Raw genomic sequence first — 23,797 nt, 5'->3', positions numbered from 1 at the left:
AATCAGATCATAGTGACTGCCAGGCCAGCGCCACTGAGCTATGTAAACCGCAACATAATCGTGTTCTAAGAATCAATAGCTGCTGCTTATCAGCTATGTCAGCATTGAAGGAGTGGTACATTTTGAGTATACTGTACCGAGATGAAAAGCATCGAGTTTAAACGAAAAAAAAAAAGCGGTCAAGCCACTGTCCGTACGGCAAAATTGAAAACTTTTGCCTGGGTGGCAAGACGGTGTTGTTTGAGAGGAGACTGTTCCCGACTCCAGTTTAAATGAAGAAGGAGTGTTTTCCTTGGGTTTAAAAATGTTTTATGTCACTTACTCCAGTGCTGGGCCGAAGTTTTCAATCACCCTTGTCTCGGCAGCAAAGATCTTGCAGTACTCACGGGCAGTGTTTTGTATTTTACATTCCTGTAAGATAAGGGAGTAACGTTCATCCATGTTCTGTGGAAGACTACAGAAACAGGAAAGCAGACACTGCCATCTGTATATTACCACATGTTCTTATCTGTGGCTGTTGAAAACTACAGTTCGTTCTTGTTTAATTCTGCTATCACACATTGTTTTCATCTTTTTTTCAGTTTATATACCAACAAAGAGATAGGATTTATAAAATAAAGATTGAATTTTTAAAAAACATGGATTTTTTTTTAATTATTGTACTAACACAATACTATATTAACTACATTTATTTGGCAAAATATTTGTTTTGAAAAGCTTAAATGTGCAAATATTCCTTGATGATGGGCCACCACAATATGTGCTTATTGTAATACGATTTTGATATACTGTAAAGCAAGTAAGGGAAATCCCCTTGTTCACAGATTATGTGTGAGTGGTCTATAGCTAAATACAGTACAGTCTTACCCCCACATAAAACCCATTGCATCTTATATCCCAACAGATGACTGGGTTTCTCTTGAACAGCTGCCAATGAGTAATATCCAAGTAGCTAGCTTCTTGTTATGAATAGGATTAAAAAGACACTCTTAGGAAATAAACCAAGAGCTGTTAGAATATGAAGCTGATAATGTGGTATCACATTGTGTTTATATTAGAACTTTATGTGGGGGACAGGGTATTTACACAATCAATTTTTAATTCATTAAATTGAAAACAAATTGTCTGATTGAAGCCTGTAATCTTCTTAATATGCAAATAGCAGAGCAATGGGAATATTTGACCATCTAGAGAACACCTACAGTCACCTCGGGCATCACCGATAAGACTAAATATCAATTCTTTTTTATAAGCCCTGAAAAAATGCACAAGATTTTTCAAGTCTGCCAAAAAACCTCTGTTTAAGTTGTCCAAATTTTAACACAGCGTCTAACTTCAGACTGAAATTCTTTTTGAATAGTCTTTTCAGGGTCTAACAATCAAGGCCGAAACTGATCACTAAGGCCAACAAGAAGAGCTTGTGTTGGTGGGGGGGTTGGTGGGGGTGAGGCTGCCTCTCTCACCTGCTTCGTAAACTCGTGGTTTTTCTCGATGAGGTCGTTCTCCTGCTTGGTCCCATATGCAATGGGGTTTCGGACTTTAATGATGCAGGTGCTGCCCGACTCGAATATGGGGTCTAGTCCATAGATGACCTTCACCCTGCTGGCTTTGTGCGTCAGCCCTTCCCCGAGGTGCACCTCCTCCGTCATGATCCGCCCAAAGAACTTGTCCCCCCAGTGCCCTGACTCTGCCAGGCCCTTAGTAAACAGCATCGGAGTCATCTCGATCTCCTCCCCCACTACGCCACATGAAAAGAGAAGGGGAGTTCAGTTCTCATTCAAAGGAACTTCATTTTCCGAAGCAGGCAAGTGTCTGAGGTTGCATCCTGCCACCCGAGCTCAATGCACGCAAGTGGTTAGACGTCTTCTTAGCATGAGCAGTTCTGCACATGGCAATAATTGCAAGTGCTCCTACCATTAGCATCTACAGGCGCAGTGATCAAGGAGTAACTTTCATATTGCACGGTTTGTGCTTGTTACCACACCTTCAGGCGAAGGCATCTTCACAGGCACTGGCTGAAAATGTCCTGCTTCAGATTCTTGAAGAGGATACTGCTTGCACTGTGAGCCTTGAACTCTAGACTTCTGCTTTTTGGGTAATCTGCATTTTGAACTTATAAATCTGAGCAATATTATCTCTCTAACCACACCGCTTTTTAATGACACAAAATGCTGCAATCAGTCAGCTCCCCCTAAAACAAATATATGCTGTTGGCTCTTTTTTTGCGGCTTGTTTGTTTTGCGTATTGTAGTAAAACTGTTTTTTTTTTGCTCACCTTCTACATCTTCTCGCAAAAGGAAACCCGACAGCGCTGGAAACCAGGAAGAAAGGGCAAAATAATTAACTCAAAGATTTGCAAAATTCAAAATGAACAAGTGATTTAAAAAACAAAACTACAAAATTACAAAAATAAAACATAATTTCACATGAAATGTGAAGGCTTCAGAGTCTACCAAGCAAAAGTTAACAGGTTTATTACATTTTGATTCATATCCCACACAAAATTATCTGCAGTCACAAAGCCTACCCTTAGAAGCTAGAACATTTCTGGTACTTGTTTCAGGTTATACTGTTCCATGTCATATCCCCTCTGCACATACCCTCTACATACCCTCTGCACTCAGTAAGAAATCTGTGGAATCAGCTCCGTATTCATTCTTTATAGAGCATCCGTAAACACCACAGTCCTTACTGGACACCTGGACAATGGCGAGCGCTACTTGACCTTCGTCACCTGAGCTGAAATACAAATCCAGAGCACGTATTGCACTTATTATCAGATGAATTGCCCGAACGTTCACACAGTGTTCTAAGAAATTCATAAACAGTTTTAGGTGAGCAGTTTCTTGTACACAGTGCATCAAGTTTTTCAAGAGCGCGTTAGCTTGAGAGAAGCTGTATGATTCTTTAACTTGAGAGAAGCTTGTGTGATTACATAGTATTTGTATACGCTTACACCCCCATTTAAAGGTAGCTATTTCAGAATCAGTACAGGTAAAAATCAAGGACAGGGGAGCTGCAATTAAATTGCGGACTGCAGAATAATTCTGTATATGGGATTACACAGTACACAGCAGGGCTGCAGGCATATAATGACTGCTGTGTCAGCAGTAGATAATAAGGGCCACCTCCCACATGGAATGTGCTTTGGGATCCTTTGGGATGGACAGCATTGTGTCAATTCCAGGAATGAATTATTAATTAATTCGGTAACCTCCAGCCGAAAGCTGGTGTTACTACAGGGGATGTTCTGGTATGGGCACTGCAATGAGCTCAGAACAAGCTAGTAAATATCCCTCTCCTTCCTGTAACAGAGCAGACTCCCTGGCAGTGGCTCAGGAGGCTGTGCAGGGAGGACAGATGTGTTAAGGCTGGCAATGTGAGCTTTGGGAGCACATAATCCCCGTACAGTGACATGACACCGGATTGAAACAGTTTGCTCCAGATTTTGAATCCCCCCCGGAACAGTTTTCATGCACATGCATGTTAGACGTTCATTCGGCCACCAGGGGGGTCCCTACTTTTCACTTCCAGAGAGGTTTGGCTGACGCTGCAAGGCTGCCCTGGCGGAACAGATATAGATTTACTGACCCAAGAGCGCTCGCGTATGAACATGCTGATGAGGAAATCAAGTCGACTCGGCTTACAGCACCGCGGTCCCCCAGTAGCCTTACTGTACGGGTCATGGCCCGTCTGTGTCACAGCTGTGGGCTTTATTATTACACAGCTGCCATCTCTGCAGTGCAAATCACTGAGGGGACGGCTGCCGATTAGGAAACAAAGTGTTTCAATTACACTGAGAAAGAATTCGCAGTCCTGGGAACTACAATGCTGTATCAGACTTTAAAAACTATTGTACACCTCTATTCCTTATCCACTGTCCTAACACCATTGTTCTAAGGAACTGTCTGTCTAAATATTAGATTTTTAAACAAATGCCACAGATCAATATTTTTGTGTCTATTATTCCTCTTCATTTAATGAAGAACAGACATAGAAATGATGTGAATCATCCACATCTGGCAGTGTGGCCCTGTGAATTGTATAGGTTTTTGTAGAAACATGTCATGTGGAAGGCTGATACATGGCCTCAGAGTTAGTGGTTAAGAACTGGACAATTATCACTGATTTAGTCTTTCTGAAGGACAGAGAACTCAGTGTCCCTTCAAGGTTCAACTGTAGACATGTTCTTATAAGTGTAGGTCAGCTCGCAGAGTATGATCTGAAACGCATGTTGAAACCACACAGAGACATGTGGTTTGGGGGGAATCACAGAAGTGTTGCGTGTCAGCTCACCTTTGCATGAACTACTGTATCTAAAGCGAAAGTGCAGTGTTACTATTTACGCAACAGATCTTTGTTTTCTCTGTGATTTAGCAGGTCGCCTCCACAGTGAGTTCTTGATGGGTGGTTGTTTAACACGAAAGTCATCATATTATTACTCTACTTTTATTACTGTACAGGTTTCTGTTTCCCCTGGGGACTGTTTCGAATCCTTCTCAGATGCAACATTTTCTTATTACAGGTGGCTGTTTAACTGAAGGCTTGGGCTCTGGGATGTAAAATAGAGAACACTTGGTGATCTACCTCCTTCTCACTTCTGCAATTTCCACTTCATCTCTGGACCACTTAATAGTGGAGTCGCTGAGCACGTTGAAGAACTGACACCAGAGTTTCAGGTGACCAGATGCATCCGAGAAGGGCTCTGCCCGGATCTTCCGGATAACCTGAGGAGCTGAGCAGAGAAAGAGTGGGCAAAGTCAGCTGGTTAAAGTCAGGATCAGATGATGCAATATGTGTGCTTTCTAAGATGCATGCCATTTCCTCTTTCCATCTCTTCCTACGCTGTTACTAACGTATTTTCATAGCCTTCATGTTATGCCTACAACGTTCGTTTAGCAAAGACAATTCAAGAGTACATCACCATTTTTAATGAATATGAATTAAAACATGAAACAGATGGAAAGGACTACTGAATATTTAAACAGAATACCTCTCAAATATTTATATACATTTCTAAATAGAAAACGACGCGATTCATACCCTGTAATTAAATAAAGAACACAACAAATTACAAATGAGAGGACACCATTCTAGCCTGTTTTGTAGTCTTCATTTTGTTCTATTTTATGATCGTTTTGCATCCTATGGTCCCATCGGCCTAATCAGAACTGAAGCAGAGACCGATTCAAATGTTTATGAGGATATTTCAGCCAACAGCTAGTGCCTCCTGTCAAATAACTCAAGCTTTACACGTAGACTTTACAGGTGGATAACAAAGCAATTCGATTGCAGTGACCAAATGGGTAACACAGTATCAAAATCAATGTTCTTGATTGGTTATCACAGTCCCCAGCGAAACATTTATGGTATGAACTGAAGAAAGCAGATCGCAAGTGCAGACTTCACAACCTGGAGTGTCTGGAGAGATTGGACTTGGGGGAGTATTCAAATATCTCTCTTAGGAGGAGCATAGGAACCTTCTGCAGACCTACAGGAAGCACTTCCTTGAGGTTATCAAAGCCTACTTTTCTGATTGATTAATTTTTCGGATTTTCTGATCCTATGTTTTATGATTGGCTGGATCATAATCACCATGCTTTCTGAAATACATATAATGATTTGTGACCTATCAACACAATACTGGAAATCATGCAGGTGTTCAGCTTATTTCTACCTATCAGAATATGATTCTGGGTCAATTTTATGCTAAATTAACAGCTCTTTGAGCCAAGAGTAAACGTGCAGGCTACAGCATGTTTAATAATAGAACTTCCTTTGTTCTGTTATGTAAAATTGCTTAGAATGAACTTTTGAAATGATGCAGTACTTTCCATTGCTAACACCTCTACCTCCCACCTCTGAAATGTGTAACACAATAAGCTGCAGGATGGCTGGGGAGTACGATTTAGAGTTTTAAGACAAGATTAACTCCCACACTTCTCAGATACAGCATGCGTTGCATAGTTACAGGTATCACCAGGCACCTCGCCATACTTCGTGTCAGGATTTCTGAAAGGGGTGAGTTGTTGGACCCCTGTGCAAAGCCATGAGCACGGTCGCTGGAGCAAAAGTAAATCCAAGTTGTTAGGCAAGAGCAAAGTCAAAAGTAGGAGAGTCAGGTCGAGAAGAGAAGGCTGCGGAAGACTTCAGTGTGCAGTGAGTGTAGGCAGGCCGGTGAAGAGTGTTTAAATATTGAAGAGAGAGAGATGAGGTTGGGTAACTAGTTCCTGGATGAGCATGTGTGGAATTTAGTATGCGTGGGAATGCCAGGGCGCTTACGGGAGAAGGGACGAGTCGTGACACGTTGCAGTTGGTAAAAACTAGCAACAGCAACAGTGCTGTCCTGTACAGAAAACTATGACTATTTTCCACTAGGAAAAAACCTATTGTTATTGCCCCCAAAATGGCTACCACCAGCTTACCTTTGAAGGGGTCTTGCTTCTGTTTCTCTTCAGTTGGGGCATCAGGCTTCGAGTCCTTAGTGGAATCGGTCCTCTCGTCCGTTTCCTCAAATCGTTTGGGCACCTCCAAGGTGGACTTCTTCCTGCTAAGGTTCGGAGAGCATCTCTCCCTGGGAGGCGTCTGGGGCCCGGGGGGGGCCTGCAGGTAGGCGGACTTGCGCGCCTGTCCCGGGGACATGGGCGCCGCATCCTGGTCTTGCGAAAGCCTCCTCCTCTTGGGCACCTCCTCCTTCTTTGCCTGGGCGTCCGGCAGCCCCGCCGCGCCCTCGGCCTCGTCGGCTCGGGGCTTTGGAATGAAGATCTTGCGGCGGGCCCCGGAGGCCAGCTCCTCGGGGGTGGCGGAGGGGATGAGCGTCAGGCTGTCGTGGCGTTGCAGTTTGGGGCTGCTTTCGCGGGACGGCCCGGACGGAGGGGGGGTGTCCCGCCCCACCCTGTCGCCCTCCTGCGTGTCCGCCAGCGGGGTGCTGTCGACACGGATCGAAGGGACGGCCGTGACCCCGGGAGCCTCTGTGCCCGGCGGGGCCTTCGCTGCGAGCCGTCGGGCGGCGGCTGGGCTCGGGGGAGGCGTGCTGGTGATCGAAAGGCAGACTATGTCAGCGACGGGTCTGTCATTTTGGAGTTTTTCGGCAGGGGGGGCTGAAATTTCGCCAGCGACTTCTGCGTTTTTTTCTCTGTCTTGTTCCATTACAGCAACATGTGGAGGATGGCTTGGTGATACACGCTGCTCTTTCTCATCTTCCAGAGCTGTTGTTCGAAGATGGGGAACCGTTGAAAGCTGGTTTAGGGTTTCTAAAGACAGATTGTTTGCAACCGCGGGGATCTCTAACGATACACCTGTGGCGTTTCCCTTGGTGCTTGCCTCAGCAGGGAGGGAGTCTTTTTTAATGTTCTCGTTTTCTCTTTCCAAAGATGACACTCCAGCGCTTTTCGCAGTGTCAAGGTCTTTCTTGACATCCCGGAGGAGAGAGGATAGAGATTCGTCGTCCTTTGCAATAGGCTGGTCTTCTCCCGAGACTGAAGATTCAGGTGTAGGAATATTGTCCATGCACATGATTGAAACATGGGGAATCATAAAAGCAGGTGCTTCTTGTATTGTTTGGGAAGCAGATTCATCTGATCTTGGGGGCGTTAGATTCATAGCTCTAGGATCTGGCTTATGAAGCTCAATGTTATCTTCATGGTTTATAACTATACCTGGGAGAAGACTATTGCCCATGTCTGTTCCCAGCTCTGAATTCTCTTTACCTCTTTCTTGTTCTTGCTCTGAAATCTTGCCTTTTTGATCTGATTGAGTGAGACTATGATCCATCCTGACATTTTCACTGTGGGGAGCTGCAGCTGGAATCTCTGGCATTCTCTCAGCATTACTGGATGTGATAATCATCTGGGAAGCAGGCCTGATGTGTTTCAGCAGACTTGGCAGCTCAGGAATAGTTGTGTTATCTGCTTCAGCTGTCTGTATTTTGGGAGCACTTTCGGTTTGTGAGCCCAAGAATTCTTCCTGTGAAATACCATGTGTTGCTTCTTCTAGCTTTGGAGCACCTGAAACGTTTAATTTTGTAACAAATAAATGGGTTTCTGGAACGGAGTGATATTCTTGTTCTTTGTCGACAAGATTCTTTCCATTGTCCTCAACTATGTTCCCTGGGACTGCTTTGTTGTCCTTCTCAGCATTGTCTTCTACTGTGGGAACAGTGATAGGCTGGGTTACCAAGACTTTATATGCAGATGTATCATTCTGTTCAATCTTTTCCATTTTTCCTGCTGTTTCAGTTGGGTGTGAACTGTCAATGTTGACGATAGTTGAAATTCCTGTACATCCGGAAATGTCATCTTCAGTCACAGGCTCTGTATGTCCCTCATTTAATTCCTTGGTAGGGGACTGTGTGCTCTTTCTCAATTCATTTGTAATAGATTCTCCATAGCTCTGCAAACTAAAGGATTCAATCGGCCCAGCTCTGACATTCTCCAGACCTTCTGTGACGGAAATCTGAGGTGGCATTTGTACTGTCAGTTTATGGGATATGTTATCCTCTTCCTTGACACCAGGTGTTTCATTCATTTCTGTCTGTATCTGGCCTTTCTCATCCTTGAACGAAAAACAAACAGAAGCTTTTAATTATACTACATATGTCATGCACACAAAGAAATGTCATTTTTAATTATTAATATTCATGATGCAACAACACTGGAGTATTGCTGCCTGTTACAAAAAGCTAAAATAATTGTTTGCAATAGTATTACATCATCTCACAGGATAGCACAGGTAATAAGCAGGAAACATGAAGTGTCTCTCATTATACTTCACAAATATTTAACTGGTTATGAGACATACCAAAGATATTTTATGGTCGACGTATCTAGACATTTTGTCCCTTTAACTATCCCTTGTAACTATGATGTTATAGATATGTCCTAACTGTGCTGTCTCTAAGACCCAAGACTGTTGATACAAATAGTGATTTTCAGCAGCACAAGTTCTCCTTAATACAAATGTACATAACACAAGGTGTTCAGTATTTTGGCCTATGACAACATGGAATTTCCTGTAGCCGCAAGAAAACAAAGACATATGGGAAATTCAAGAAGTGCAATGAAGAATGAAAAACAAGGCACTTCTTTATGTAAAGTGTCACAGGAATGGAACTACCCAGCCGTGCAGTTTAATAGGACTCAGGATTGTTCAAGAAATAAAGCAATAGCTTACTGTAGCAGTTGTGAAATTCATTATGATCACATGTACAGTAAAAGGCAGGAAACCGTGAAAGATACCTGTACTTGACAGACTTGTTATGTAACCAAGCTTTAGAATGTGAAAAATGTAGCTTCAAGCTAATATTTAATCTGTGTACTTGATGGAAAAAAAAATACTAGTTTCATATTTCATATTTATAATCCATCTAGAAGATTATGCATGCTCCCAGTACTGTACATTTGATACTACAAGATGAGACAGGTGAATTGCAGTCTGGACTTAATATGAGCAGAAGAGCAAAGTTCAGTTAAACTAGAAACAGTAACTTTCACAATGAATAAGTACACAAAAAACAAACATCTGAATCTTCTGTAAAAGTGCTGTAGGTCAACTTTCAGTGCTTACAATTAAGTACAAATAAAATAAACATTGTCTGAACTGATTTTATCGCCAAAGACACTGTTTAACATCTGTGATTTATTTCCTTTTTTCCTGTTGGATTCCAACCTGCTCATTTGCATTGATCCAGTTGTGCTCAGTGATTTTTCAGACTGTTCATTTCAGTACTTAAAGATGATCAGGGTTTTGGCCATAGCATACCAGATGAGGTAGATGGGAGCTAACAGGAAAAGATATCAAGAAGTTAGATCTATATATAGCAGCGTGACTCTCTTTTTCCATCTCAGCCTCTTGCATGAAGTACTCATCAGCTAGCCATATTTATTGTTGACTGCTTTCATCTTTTTTGGAGCCCTCCTGGTGTAAGACCAGCTGTTTGATGAGTCTCTGCGATCTTGCTCTCAGATGCCACTGTAAAGTATCTATCCGTCAAATACATATCTCAAATGTGCCCCCTTGTCAGTAGGAGATTTCCCTTCAAATACACACACAAATAACGTCTCTCCTGGCCTAGAGTTTACTATGATGTACTGTTTGAAAAAATAAGCTGGCAAGGAAATAGATTTGTCTGGCTCACATACTGATCAACTGATTGTACAAGTGAGTTAGCTGCTTAGAAGATGTGTGTGCATAGCTTTCTAGCCCACATAAAACTATTTTTACGAGGGGACCTTCCCATTTCTGGTCAATGAGGTTGTAAAAACAGAGTTCTAGGATGGGGCAAGAGACAGCAAAATGTTCCTAAAAAATTAGACACATTATGAAATGCGTTGGTAGTATGTATTCTACCCATGTTTGGAACAGCTGTGACAGTGGCATAAGTTGGTTGCAAGAACCTGTTGTAAAACAGCCAGCTGATGATGAAGTGCTTCTCCTCTGTCATGCGTGACTATATAATATCTGCAACACAGTTTAAAATAGAAACTGCATTTCGTATGTGTTCTGATGTCACAGAGCATGCTCTATTACAGCATTTAGTCCTGTTTGGTCCACAACACTGATCATGATGCTATTTTGAAAGAGTTTGTTTCTACAATAATAAAAAGTTAAATCTAAAAACAAAACTAGGAAAATCAATAACTAAAAATGAAACTTTCTATCTGAGAAAACCTAAGCTGTTGAACTCTATCAGATCATTGTTTATATCTTTTAAGGCAAAATGTTTCTGCTAGTTTTCTACCCCTTTTAGAGAATAAGCATATGAGATCAAATTATTTCCTTCATTATACAGTTGCAAGAATGTGGCTGATGAGACAAAATGAGAACCAGCACTCTGAAATGATGTTGATACAGGACAAGGCAGCAGTGAAATAAGCAGCAGTACATGAGTGATTTCGCTTTGGAGCACAGGCTATTTCTCTCGGCTTCAGAAGATGCCTGTCTAAAAACATAATGAGAAAAATACAATAGCTAATTGTATGAACAAGTGTTCAGGTCTAATTTCTTGGGACTCCGAGCAAGTGCTCTAAAGCTTGCTATACAAATCTGTTCTTCAAAAACGCTGGGAGCTGTGACTCCATCCTGCCCAGCCCACGTTAAGCTAAAAGAAGTTTATTTTCAGTATATGACCTGCTGTTTGAAAAATGCTACTCTTTGGGTTTTGATATTGTAAAAGGAAAGGGCTACTTGATCTGGAAATAACTCATCTGTCTTATTCCACAGAATTAACAAAAACTAGAACGGTAAACACATGCCTGATTAAATCTTTGATTTCCTTATACTCTGTTACCACAAAAGCTCAGATTAATAGCTCCCTGCATGAAAAATCAGTTGCAGTTCCATATTAAAGTGAAACACCACAGAATGTTGCTAACCAGGTGCTGAATTCTCTGAATCCTTTTTTTAAGAACAGATACTACAGTTTAATGCAATACAGTATAGATACAGTGTGTAGAAACAATATAATTATAACTTTTTATATCTCACGTGTTGGAACAATTTTAGTCCTGGCCAGCCAGAGTAAAGAAAGTCTCGTGAAACAGCCTTGATTCACTTTTTATACAGACTTGCAGCAAACGCAGTCTCTTCAATTAATTTAGCAGGTAATTTGTTAAATTCACTAAAGAGAGGGTCCTCCGTAAGCTCTGAAAGTTCTGGTAAGCTTCATTTTGTATTCTAAAGGGTATCTTAATTGCTACATTTAACTAACAACCTGATTAAGGCATAGGTAAATGTTCCCTATCTTTACAGATGGGAAAATTAAGTGTGACCTTTATAACCTGCTTTACTGAGGCTCTAACTCATTTGGTATACATGAATATTGGTACATACTATATATTTACTCTGTGTACTGGATGGGAGCTCTTTCCTGTCAGATGTCTCTTTCCTATAATTTCATCTTTATTGTAAAGCTGGATATGAAATTTTCTTTTAGGATGTTTTAGGCTATGACCTCAAAATTGTTTCAGTGGAGTAATTTAGAAGACACCCCCTCATAACACGGACGATGCTGCAAGCATTTGGTAGCTAGATGACCACTAAAATCTCATTTCTTGATCTTGTAATTGACGTTTGTTTCATTCTAATTGATTGCTATTGCACATCTTTATTATGAATTTCACAAGGGATCACTGATACTTTAAAAGGTCACAAAGCGAGAAATTAATTGGTTGCACTTTCATTTAAATGCTTCCCCCCAACACAGTGCTCTGACTTTGAACATTACCGTCTTTCAGGTGTGCACATTTTTGCCTGTAATTGATTATTTGAAAGATACCCAATAGGCTTAGAGCCAGGTTCTAAAGAAAGTACTCATTGTATAGCGAAGAGCAGAACAGTGTGTGGAAAGGGTTTATTTTAAGACCCACAGGAGAGAGAAGAATTTGGAAAATGTGAAGAGGTCCTGCTATGCTTCTTAAGGACCTTACTGAGCTTGGACTAAATTCTCTTGCCCCTGATATCCTTACTCCCTTTTGTCAGAACGTGATGACTTGGGGTATTTCTGAACACACAAAACAGGTTCTCGAGATCCTTGATCTCGATATGCCATCTGGTCACATGCTATCGTGCTCTTAACAAATCCACAAGGATGGGTGAAGATGATTTACTACCGTGAACAACTGAAACATCTGTGAGGCTGACAGGCTGTGACACTTTCATTTCCTTGGGAAAAATAATCGGTTTTGTTTCCTCTTTGCTTTTGTTATCATTTCACAAAATAAGAAACCTTGGTGTCTGTCAATACGTCACCTCAGGTTTCACTTCAACAACTATCTTCATTCTAAAAAAACCTCAGGCTTGTGAACACAAGGGCATTAGAACAGTTTCAAAAGAAGGGAGATCGGTGAACCCATCTAACTCTAGGAGCTAATTCATCCTGGAGTGAAGGACCTCCGTCAGATATTTCTTGAAAGAAGCCAGGGTTCCAGTTTCAGCAACATGGCTGGGTAGTTTCTCCCAGGCTCCCACAGCCCTTTGTATTATGTGCTGTGTCGCGTTGTCAGTTTTAAATTCACTTTCCCTTAGCACTTGTAAACGTCCTCTTGTTTCAAGATAAAGCAAAGAAGGTGCACCCACAGCCTCAAAAAAATCTCAAACAGTTTAAAAAAACAGAACCGGGCCAGCAAAAATAAGCAGGAGCTTTCTCATGCATAAATATTCATTGAAACACTATTTGAAAAAGAATGTAGAAAGCGGATGGGAATGTGTGGATGATTAGTTTGGCTACTGGCTTTTTTATTACAGCTTTTGAACAAAATTACAAAAGAAAACGGGAGAATGGAAGAATTCGTGTGTTTCTAGGGTTGTTACAGAAATCTTCCATGCACCTACCCTTCAAAAGCGGATTGCTTTAAAGTCTGAAAAGGGATGTAATTATCAATGTATTTTTCCAAAATGAAAACATTTATTTTAGTGAAATAAAAGCTGCTTGTTGCATGTTGCTTGGTGATCTGCCTAACAAATGGACAAGGACAGCAAAGAGCTTTGCTAGTTGCAGAGGAGATCATCATAGAAGCTGCAGCTAACCACCTGGGCTCATTCAACAAGTGTTTTTCACTGTGCAGGTTTTTGAGTTTCCTGAATGATCCTCAGTCGATTAAGCGCACTACCTGAAAGAGCCTGGAAAACCTCTGAATCCTATTCCAACGGCTCGTACCTTGAACTTCCGCTAGTGGGTGATGGCATTGCTTTTATTTCCTCTCAGAAAATGGAAGCCTTTTAACAAAGAGGGAGTAGGTGTTGGAGCTGCCAGAGCAGGCTGTCCTTATGCTCAAGACCTACCACACAAATGCATACAGATACTGTCCATAAATAGCACTCAAGTGCCTGTTGCATTACTCCATGAGCTGACACTGTGACAAAGCCCACCACACACCTCAGCACTGATACCAGGCTCTTACCTCACAAGGCAGGGATGTTGACACTTGAACATCGGTTTGCCCATTCAAACGGTGATTCAAAACGGTCTCCTCCTCCCACGACGTCTCCATTTCCTGATCTGTGCGATTCGCGTTATGTGCAGCGGTAACTGATGCATCTGTCTTCATGGATTCTTCCGCAGGAGCATTTCCTTGAGGCTCAGGTTCTTCTTGAGCTGGTAATTTGATGTCCATGTGTAAGGTCTCAGCAAGTGGCTTATCACCAGATTCTGACAGTACTGCGCACACAGTGGGGGGTTTGTATTCCTCTAGCGCTGGAGGATTCATTTCCGACGGAACGCTAGGTGTAGCTAAACCAAGCTCATCAGGTTTCTCATCCACAGATGTCAGACTGCTGGACCGCAGCATCTCTGGGCCGCCTCTTGCTTCGTCGCTGTTCTCGTTCTTGCTGCCAAAAAAAATGTCTTTCAGAGAGAAATATACTGGACTGACTGGGGGTTGGGTGTTAGGGGGCTCTGGCTCCTTGTATACACCTGTTCCTGCATGTTCTTTCACTTCTGAAGTGTCGCTGCTCTCCACAGTCTCTTTTGCCCTTTCTGATTCTGGGCTTGCCCAACCGTTGTCTGCCTCCATCGCCATGAAATCTTCTGGTGGCAAAGACTTCATGTTCTCCTCCAGCGCCTGCGACCGCAAGGAGTCCGATAAGTATTGTGCCAAACTAATTCCTCCTTCGCTTGCCTCGTGTTCGCCATGGGCCCCCCACACTGCCTCATCACGACGTTCCCCCACATCCACTCCATTAGAGATCTTTTTCTTCTTTTTGGCGAGGAATTCTTTATCGGGCGGCCTGGTGGTAATTATCTCCACCGTCTCATAGATGTAGGCAAGGAACTCGTTGCCATTCTCTTCTGCCCCTTCCTTGGGTGAGTCAGTCCCTTTGGAACCCGCCAAGAAACCGTTGGGCAGCTCCTGCGCGGTGGCCGCCTGATCCTTCCCGCCCGGAGTGCCGTCTTGTAGCCTGAACTCTGCCGCCTCCTGAGCGGGCCCTTTCACCTCGTCCTCTCTTCCCTGCAGGGAGGACGGTGACCTGCTCCTAGCTTCGCCAGGCAGCCGGCGTTTCCGCTGCGCCCTGTCGGGACTCGCTGTTCGCAGCTGGTCCACACGCTCTTGGAAGGCCTCCTGGCCCCTGCCCTTCTTGCGGCTCTCCTCCAGCTCTTTCTTTTTGACCGCAGCCTTCTGCTTGAGTTTCTGAAACCACCTCTGGTGGATTTTGTATTCGTTCATGGTGCCGACCTCCAGGACCCCAGAACAGGACACGATGCCCTTGCTGTTCCTTGCTGAGGCCTGATAGATGGCAGCATCATCTTCGGTGCAGCTGTGAAGGGGAAGAGTTAACAGTGGTTATCATTTAGAGGAACCACACTAACTTCTTCATCAGTTGCCTTTATCCAAGGCGAATAAAAGCATATTATGATCTGGAAACTTCCCCTGGAAAACGTTCCTGATGCTTTGGTGAAAGCTCAGGTGTGGGCATTCGACTCCCAATCTGAAGCAAGGATAAATTGAATTTGCCTGAAAAGCACATCCTCAAACACCCCCATGCTCAACAGCTTTTCAAGCCAAATTTGTAACATTAAGATTTCCCATTTTAAAGAAACAATGAGAAAGACAACACGCTTCAATACACAAGTGCAGTTTTTGAATAAAAGCAGAGCTTGGATGCATTTTGAGCCTGTATGCTGAGTATGTACTTGTAAATGTGGAGAGTGTGAACTTTCCCATTGTGGAAAATTTCATATTTGGGCAGGCCACAGTATCGGTCCATCTCCGCGTCATCTTTATACCAGGTCAGCTGAGGCTCTGGATAGCCTGGAAAGAAAACATGGTATAGAATAGAAGTCAAGCTTATAAATGAGAATTTATTGTATTGAATTATATCCTATTTCTTCCTTTTTAAGAAAATGGAAAATGGAAGCAAAAATTAAATTATTTCAAATCTTCAAAGTTGTCAAATTTAAGGTTTTGAGCCATGAGCCACTGAACAATTCTTATCCCCTGGATATATGATAACAGCAGTTGCTTATAAGCCTCAAATAATCTAATGATTGCCCAGTTTTTACTTGCAAGATTAACCATAACTGTAATGATAGATGTAAAGGCAAAGTTTTCCATTTGGAAAAGTAGCTAACTTGATGATTAATCTCACTGTCACCCAGACATCTCAGTATACCCTATGTGGGTTTCATTTCAGAAAATTTCAACTTAACTGCCAGATGAAATCATAGTTTATGAATTCATTCTGTTATTCAACTGCCCTACTCTTAACTTTAAAACCTCAGCTGTTTCAAAGGGATTAAGGCTAAACGCCTTTTATCACATGAATGGCTCTTACATTTCATTGAAAGGCGCTAATAAAATTAAACATGATTTTTGGGTTATTCATGTTTCTTAGCAAATAATAGTTCATCTTATTTATAATATGAATTAACACACATTCATTTCAATGCTGACAGCATGAGCAGAATATTTGTAAAATGATATGGCAGGACACAAAAATCAAAAGAACATTTCATACATTCAAGTTTTTTTTCTTTGGCAAATTTCTTAATTCTTAATTTCTTAATCTACTCTTAACTGTGCTCAAATGGATATGGCATTTAAACACAGACATAAAATATTAATACACAATTCCAGACAATCATATAAACTAGATTCAAATTCCAAGGAATGCTAGCAGTTAGATAGATCAAGAGAATTATTTATTAATGCAGCAGTTTAGGTCAGATATAAACTTACGTTGGATTTTAAAAAAATCAGTGTTTCATTAATATCCTGTAATATAGCGTTTACAAATTTTTTACAACCAATGACCAGATGGTAACGACACATTATCTGATTTTTTTTATTAAAACAAAATATAATTGACAGTTTTACGAACGTCTGGATGTTTTAAGACGTAATTTTCAAGCCCTAGATTACTATCTAAATATTTTAAATCAATAAAATTCATACCTGCTTCCTGAACTGAACAAACATCCACTTTTAATTATGGGCCATACAGTGTGTTACAGTCAACTTGCATAATGGATGGTGATAACAGAGTAAAAAGCTCCAAAATGAAACATGGTGCTGTCGTTAATTCTTGACAACAGCAAATCCCTTTTATGTGTTTGTAAATTTTCTTCAGTTTCCCATTAACTTAATACTTGATAGCACTCCAAATTGTCTTGTAAAGTTTTGTTTCAGTCAACCTGACACACCAGTCTCAATTAGTGAATTTAATAATCACATATTAACTCATTAACAACAATAGCAGGTCAAACGTCTAGGTAAGTAATTGACAAACATATATTTATACCTTATAATACAAAATCTACAGTATGTGACCCAACCAATTGGGTATAATATATTTAATAGGAAACTTTGGAGTCTCGGAGATACTGCTTTAACAATAAAAGCATGGAATACCAAATAAGAGATGTCTTCCATCCATTGTTTATTTCATAAGACATATATACATTTTAGAAAATAAAACACCAACAAAAACACCAATTATAATAATCTGCCATGGTTCTGGTGTCACTGGTGCCAGGGCAGTGAATTAATCTAAATGACGGCGAAATTACCAAGCACACACAGTACAGTGGCTAAACAAACCAGGCACAACCAACCCGGGCACTTCTATCCCACTATTATACCAAGCGTTTCTTCCATTAATTCCATAATTAGTTTAGCCTTCTTCTGCAGCAGGCTCAATTAAAGAATCAAATTTCTCCTGCACCAGAATGAAAGTGCCTGTGTAACCTCCTTCTAAATCAACACAAACAGTACTGTAGAACTGTGATTGGTCAGTCCCCTGGTGAACAGAAGATATTGTCTGCAATACAGCTAATCTCACTAAATAATGCCAAGACGCTTAAAAAGGCAGCAGAGAGGGAACTCAGTCATTAATTTAATACAAAAATATGTTCACTGTCAAACTTTTAGTAGGGACAATAAAACACCTGCTTGTCTGGGGCTGAGAGGTAAAGTTTCTGTAACAGACTAGAGCAGCCAAAGGTTTGTGAAGTGTTAAAAATGTAATCTTTGGCCCCAGACATACAATATTTATCCTTGCACAGTGCTTTTTTATTAATCAGATGTAAACTTTTCTTATTAAAGTTCTATAGCTGGACGATATTAAAATTGAGAATACAGTTCTCAAGTTGTTGTTTCATTCTAACCTCACTTTCTGAATTGCTGTCTTCACCAGTTCTCACCACAAAGCGAACTGTTGTTTGAGTCACAGGGGAGGAAATTCCAGCAGCAAATGCTAGAAGCAGTACAAAGAGAAGAGTGTTTTTTCCAAAGACAGAGGCTTTCCCCTCCGAAGAGCCCAGATACGGTACCTGAGACAGTGCAAGAGAACTTGACGTTACAGTCCTCCGACACTGCCTTGGATTTCAAGGTGGTCTCAAATGTTGGCTGCGTTTCCTCCGTTAGCTGAGCCATTATGCTGCAGAAGGTGCTCCTGCAAAAGACAAAATAGTCCTAGTCATCTGAAAGGCTGTGATCTCAAAGGGAAGACGATGGCTTCCCCTGTTTCCTGACACTTCACCAGCTCAGAGAGAGAATGACAGATCCTTACCAGGCTGCTCTTGTCTTGTAGAAGAGCTGTACTGTACTGTATATGACACAGCAGCAGGTACACAGTGTGGAAGACACAAACACAGCAGTGTCTGGGGTCTGGATCTTGTGCATCATGCTGTGTCTGCTGCAGAGACTTGTGCGGAAGGTTATTAGCAGACATGCAGCTGCAAGAATGCACAACTCTAGTAGGTTTGGTATTCAAGAGTATGAAATATACAACTGCTTGTAAATTTACAGACCTTTCAGACCTTAATCACTACGTTTCTGTAGTGATAAAATGACAACATATGATCTCATTGTTTTGTTTGTTTGTTGTTACATAGACTTTGCACATCTTCCTCTCCTCAGATTTTTCTCTTCACCTTGAATTATAAAGGCAACATATATATTTCTGGAAATTTTACTTTCTTTCCATGCTCTTGATAAAAATATATTTGACAAATATCAAGAAAAGAAAAACACAACAATGAAAGTTAAATGATAAAATATGGTAATGGTATTTCTGTCCATCCTGACATTTTCTAACTGCTTTATCAGGGTCGGGTGGAACCAGAGTATATCTCGGCAACCAGTAATTCTATCATTTAATGCAAATAATATTCCTTTTCATTCTTCTTTATTTGAAATTTTCATTTAACGCAGTTTTCAAAGCTCCACACAACATGTTTAGAAATTAAAATCTCTCTTTGTGTATTTGTCTTTCAAGCTAGGCACATAAGGAAAACTCCCATGCACATTTTGTGTAGGGAAAATAAAGGTATGTGAAGTCTTCACTAAACAGACACACAAACAAAACATTATGTTATTTTTTCTTCTCTTTATATAGTAGGTCAGGAGTGTTTCACTGAGTCATAGCTGTGGAATGGTGAGGGTCAATACTAAGTGTTAAGGAAGAGGCTAAATTCAGAACAACTGTAAAAATTATTGAATATCTAGTTTTAAAACATGGTTAATTTTCTCCACACAGTATGAGTTTTATTCTGATGTTAAAATATTGTGTGTTTTTTTCAACCTAGCACAACACAGAACACGGACACCAAAGGTCTCACTGTGACTATGAAATATATCAACTCCTGCCTTGTACCACTGTAACCAGGGCAACTAAATCAAATGATTTAATTTACCAGGAGCTGTGCAGTGTATTCACACTTTAGTAAAATGTTAGTTTCAAATCAATTTTGTAAAAAGTATGGATTACCTCAATGGCTTGTAGCAAGAATACTTGTGGCTTGAGTAGCTAAGCAGGAAGAGAGCAGACAGATGCAATAAGCCTCACAGCCATACCCAACAGGCACAGACACTGAGCTGCTTTCATAGCGATGAAATCCCATCATCTGGGTTGCCCATCATTTTGCTGAAACTTCGGTCTAAAGTTGAACTCCAACAGCTGTATTTTAATGCGTTGTTAGGGGTTATTTAGAGCACTAGATTACCCATTTACTTTAATTCTCAAATCAACAATATGATGCATCATTGTATTAACAGTAAAACATATTCTATTTCAATTAACTGCTCAGTACCAAAACATGTTCTTACTTGTGCAATAAAGCATCAGTTGTCAAGCTTTTAAATTACAGCTGGTTAGAATTCTGTGTTGATTTGCCCTGAGCCACATGAACTAATACTTTCAGCCAGCACAGTTAATATTTATGTACAAAGAAGCACATAAATACATTTCTGCTACATTTCATGCAGGCGAATCTCCAGTGAAAATGCTTCAGACAGCAGTCTGTTTTGGAGATGGACATAGTGCAAACAGATGGCAACAGACACCAAGACATGGAGAATCTATGGTTTTGAAAACTGTTGAGTACCAATTAGATACACTTACAAGTAGATGTAAATTAAGTACAATTTCAGAATAGAACCTTACACGTATTCCTTTCTCTGCCATTTTAAAATACTGCTGTGAATTTTTAAATATTTATTCTTCTGTTTGAGACACCTATAAAAAAATAAGCGCTGGTATTATAGGTAACAATACATTGTATCCTTGTTGAATTTTTAAAAGAATTCTACCATTTATCAAAAGTAAGATTTAAAGAGGTTCACAAACACCATACGATTCATTTACAAATATTATTCTTCATACACTAGATATTCACTGCAATACATCTTATCCAAAATCTGTGGTATAAAATACATTTAATAACATGCTGTTCTTAGCTTTCTACAAAATGTACTCTGTAGCACCACAAAGTCATACCTCATATTTGACATTCTTAAGAATTACTGTTATTTTTGATTATTTTTATTATCTTTACATTCACTTGCACTGCCAATGAGGAGGAAGATACAAAGTTATTAATATTGTGATTAAAAGAGAAGAAAGAAGGCATTGCATGTTGCTAGAACTTCAGACCTTTACATTGGACCCGGAAAACTGTTATTTCTCCTTAAGATGCTATTAATGCTATGAAAGGACATCTTATTAGGACCGATCATGAGAGGCACAACCTCGCTTTTACTGGTCTTCTCTGGAGAGAACGTGCCACTGTAGGCCGTGAGCGTGGATTCTTTCAATACCCGGCCTTGCTATCGTCTGAAACGCGGAACACATTTGCTTCTTAATAAAACAAATCCGCAATCGCGAAAAGAAAAGGATCGAGCGGTTGAAGAGGTCAGAATTCGGACACCACATGCAAAGACAATCACAGCGTTCATCCAGCACAGCCAGGGACAAGGGCTGTACGCGGCCAGGCGGAGTGTACAGTATTTCTCTACTCCCTGGCCATGTTTGTGAGGTACATTATCTCTCAGCCACACAATCTCCTATTGACCACTGCTGAATAAACAATTGTGTTGTTTTTTTTGGCCAAGGAGTGGGATTCTGTCGTACCTATTGAAAACCGAAACCACAGGAAACAGAATGAATTTGGCATGCGCGGTTTAATGAATGACTGGGGGGGGGGTGTTAATTATTTTTTTCTTCCATGGAGTATTTGCTACAACCCAAACACGGTATTCATAACCAAACCGGAACCGCAGGTGGCTCCTTTGACGGCTTGCGACATTCACGCCTTTACAAATCGCACTTTTAGCCGACTTAACACGGTTCGCCGGGCGGGAGTGACGTCGAAGGGGCACTGTCACTTCAATTCAAGGTGCTTTATTAGCCTGACCGAGCGGTACAATCAGCGTTGCCAAAGCAAATGCCAGTCTCTCTCTCCCTCTCTACCTGTTCTCGGGTCTGACGCTCAGCAGGTAGTTGCGGCTGTCGGCGCGCGCACTGGGCGCGGGGGCCTCCTCCCCATCCTGGCTGGCCGAGCCGCTGAAGGATAACCTCCCGTTTCCCGAGAAGGAGCGGGACATCGGCCTCCTGGAACCCATCTTCCACACCGGCGCAGGCTGTTCGCTGGGACACCCAGGGACTCCCTCAAAAACCGAGGCTTGGAGGTCTCGACGCGCAGCAGAACAGGGGGGGTCGAGTTCTCTTTAATCCACTTAATTCCAGGTCAGTCCGACAAGTGTCACCTGTTAGACGGACATCAGCTGGAAGAAGTAAAAGAGGAAAAAAAAACGTTACAAAATGAGTTTCCCGGGGCTGTCGATGTTGCAAAGCGGGTTCGAGTATTTTTTTTTTGTCCCCGGGAAGAGAAAGCAATAGCAAAACACACCTTAACACCTTCATAACGTTCGGATTTTAAAGCAAACAACCCAGCCAAGATACCCCCGGCTTTCCTCGAACTTGCCGTACGCTTTGCCCTGCTTTTCAAGCTAAAAATAGGCGTCTCGACGAAACAATAGAGTTACTCTGAAAACAAACTCCAAACACCCTGCCCAGAAACTTTTAGAACCGGCAGCGGCTACCGCCGAGTGAAACTTAGTTTTGAATGGGCCGTCCATATGAGATTTTCACTCAAACCATGCTTATTAACTCACCATTTATTTCTCAAGCCCTTCGGAGACAGCCCGCAGCTCCGGCGCAAAGCTCTGCATTTGTCAATCACACACGAGCACGCGCTGCCTGGGGCGCGCTATTTATAGCAGGGCCCACAAATAGACACAAGTGCACATCACATTTTCCAAAACCTGCCCTCAGACCCCTGTCTGCAACCGGGAGACCCAGGAAATCTGAAGGGCAAGAAAAACTGCAAAGCTCTGGGACAGGCTGTTGAAAACCTATTAGATCAGACACATAAAGGGCTTCACAACAGAGGCAGTTCACACCAGGAGAGAAAAACCCCAACAACAGCTGGCACTCTTCAAATGTTGGTAGCCTGAAATTAATTCACAGCGGCCCAGGACACTTTCTTGGGACTGGTCTGTCGCAAATCGTTTACGCGTGTTTTAAAGCACAGGGGGCTTTGTTCCTTTGCAATGTGGCCTATTCCAGCTCTGTTGAGATGGCTCTTCTGGGGCACTGAATGAAGGCAGACCTTTCATATGACCCCGTCAATCACTGCTAGCGCACCGCCCTCGGAAAGCCCTTTAACATGGGCTGTAGATTCTGGCGTCTGGTCGCTGCGGGTTCATTTTCCAAAACACGAATGTACTTGTTTGTGTTGCCCTGTCACACAGGGGACACTGTGCACACTTGTACACTGTGATCAGTAAGGAATTCCAGAGCTGACAAACCTTGGAATGTGTTTCACAAGTGTAGAACATGCCCATGTGCTCTGTATGGGGACCAGGAGGACTGTGCGAAACTGTGTCACACAGAACCTCCAGAACACAGGTTTAATGAGGTGTCATTCATGAATTGCATGTGGTCGAGGGATTTTCATCCGGAGGGATCCTCAAAGCTCTTGACTTACAAGAGGGACCTGCTGCAGCCCCACCGAGCTGACACACAGCTGCCCCCAGCACAGCAGGTCAGGGGCAGGAAGGGGAAATTATTTTACCAATGGCCTTGCAAAAAGCTGGCCTAGACATGAGAGCATTTAAAAGACTGTGGATTCCCAATGCATGTAAAACTATAGGTGTAATGATGCTTTTTTCCTCTGTATATTAGACAGCAGTGGAATCAACCATGTCTAGAACTTTACATCTGACCTGCATGAGATATAACATCCATCAAATATTCTAGGTGGGCGAATAAAGGGTATTTTTACTAGCCTTATGCCAGAGAATCGGCGAGGGATGACTGGGAGGTTCAGTATTACCTAAGGTTGTACAGATACTCTCACTTTCCATAAGCCCAACCTTCTTACAAATGACAAACGACACTAGTCAATTTAAATGAATACTGTACAAACATCCCACACCATGACACGCTGTAACTGTATATTTTTTTGAATTCATGTATCGGAGTTTACTTATCAAGGAAATACCACCCGATACAGCCGTAA

General features: G+C 41.7%; 1 protein-coding gene across 1 annotated transcript in view; it reads right to left on the bottom strand.

Moving 5' to 3' along the window:
- Nucleotides 1-22,493, bottom strand: part of alpk3a (alpha-kinase 3a) — a 28,707-nt gene extending 6,214 nt beyond the window's left edge. Inside the window, exons 1-12 of the mRNA XM_069190704.1 lie at nucleotides 22,389-22,493; nucleotides 21,685-21,998; nucleotides 19,705-19,743; nucleotides 18,266-18,387; nucleotides 15,629-15,746; nucleotides 13,899-15,252; nucleotides 6,426-8,553; nucleotides 4,588-4,735; nucleotides 2,612-2,739; nucleotides 2,276-2,311; nucleotides 1,464-1,738; nucleotides 323-411 (exon numbers count right to left, since the gene is read on the bottom strand). Of these exons, the coding sequence (XP_069046805.1) occupies nucleotides 323-411; nucleotides 1,464-1,738; nucleotides 2,276-2,311; nucleotides 2,612-2,739; nucleotides 4,588-4,735; nucleotides 6,426-8,553; nucleotides 13,899-15,252; nucleotides 15,629-15,746; nucleotides 18,266-18,387; nucleotides 19,705-19,743; nucleotides 21,685-21,836 (4,589 nt within the window). The 5' untranslated portion in view covers nucleotides 21,837-21,998; nucleotides 22,389-22,493. The remainder of the gene's footprint in view (nucleotides 1-322; nucleotides 412-1,463; nucleotides 1,739-2,275; nucleotides 2,312-2,611; nucleotides 2,740-4,587; nucleotides 4,736-6,425; nucleotides 8,554-13,898; nucleotides 15,253-15,628; nucleotides 15,747-18,265; nucleotides 18,388-19,704; nucleotides 19,744-21,684; nucleotides 21,999-22,388) is intronic.
- Between the last annotated feature and the right edge of the window lie 1,304 nt (nucleotides 22,494-23,797).

This window comes from Lepisosteus oculatus, chromosome 5 (assembly GCF_040954835.1).
Source record: "Lepisosteus oculatus isolate fLepOcu1 chromosome 5, fLepOcu1.hap2, whole genome shotgun sequence".
NCBI classification, from domain to species: domain Eukaryota; kingdom Metazoa; phylum Chordata; class Actinopteri; order Semionotiformes; family Lepisosteidae; genus Lepisosteus; species Lepisosteus oculatus.
Note: the sequence above shows the minus strand (reverse complement) of the source record. Positions and strands in the feature narration are given on the sequence as shown.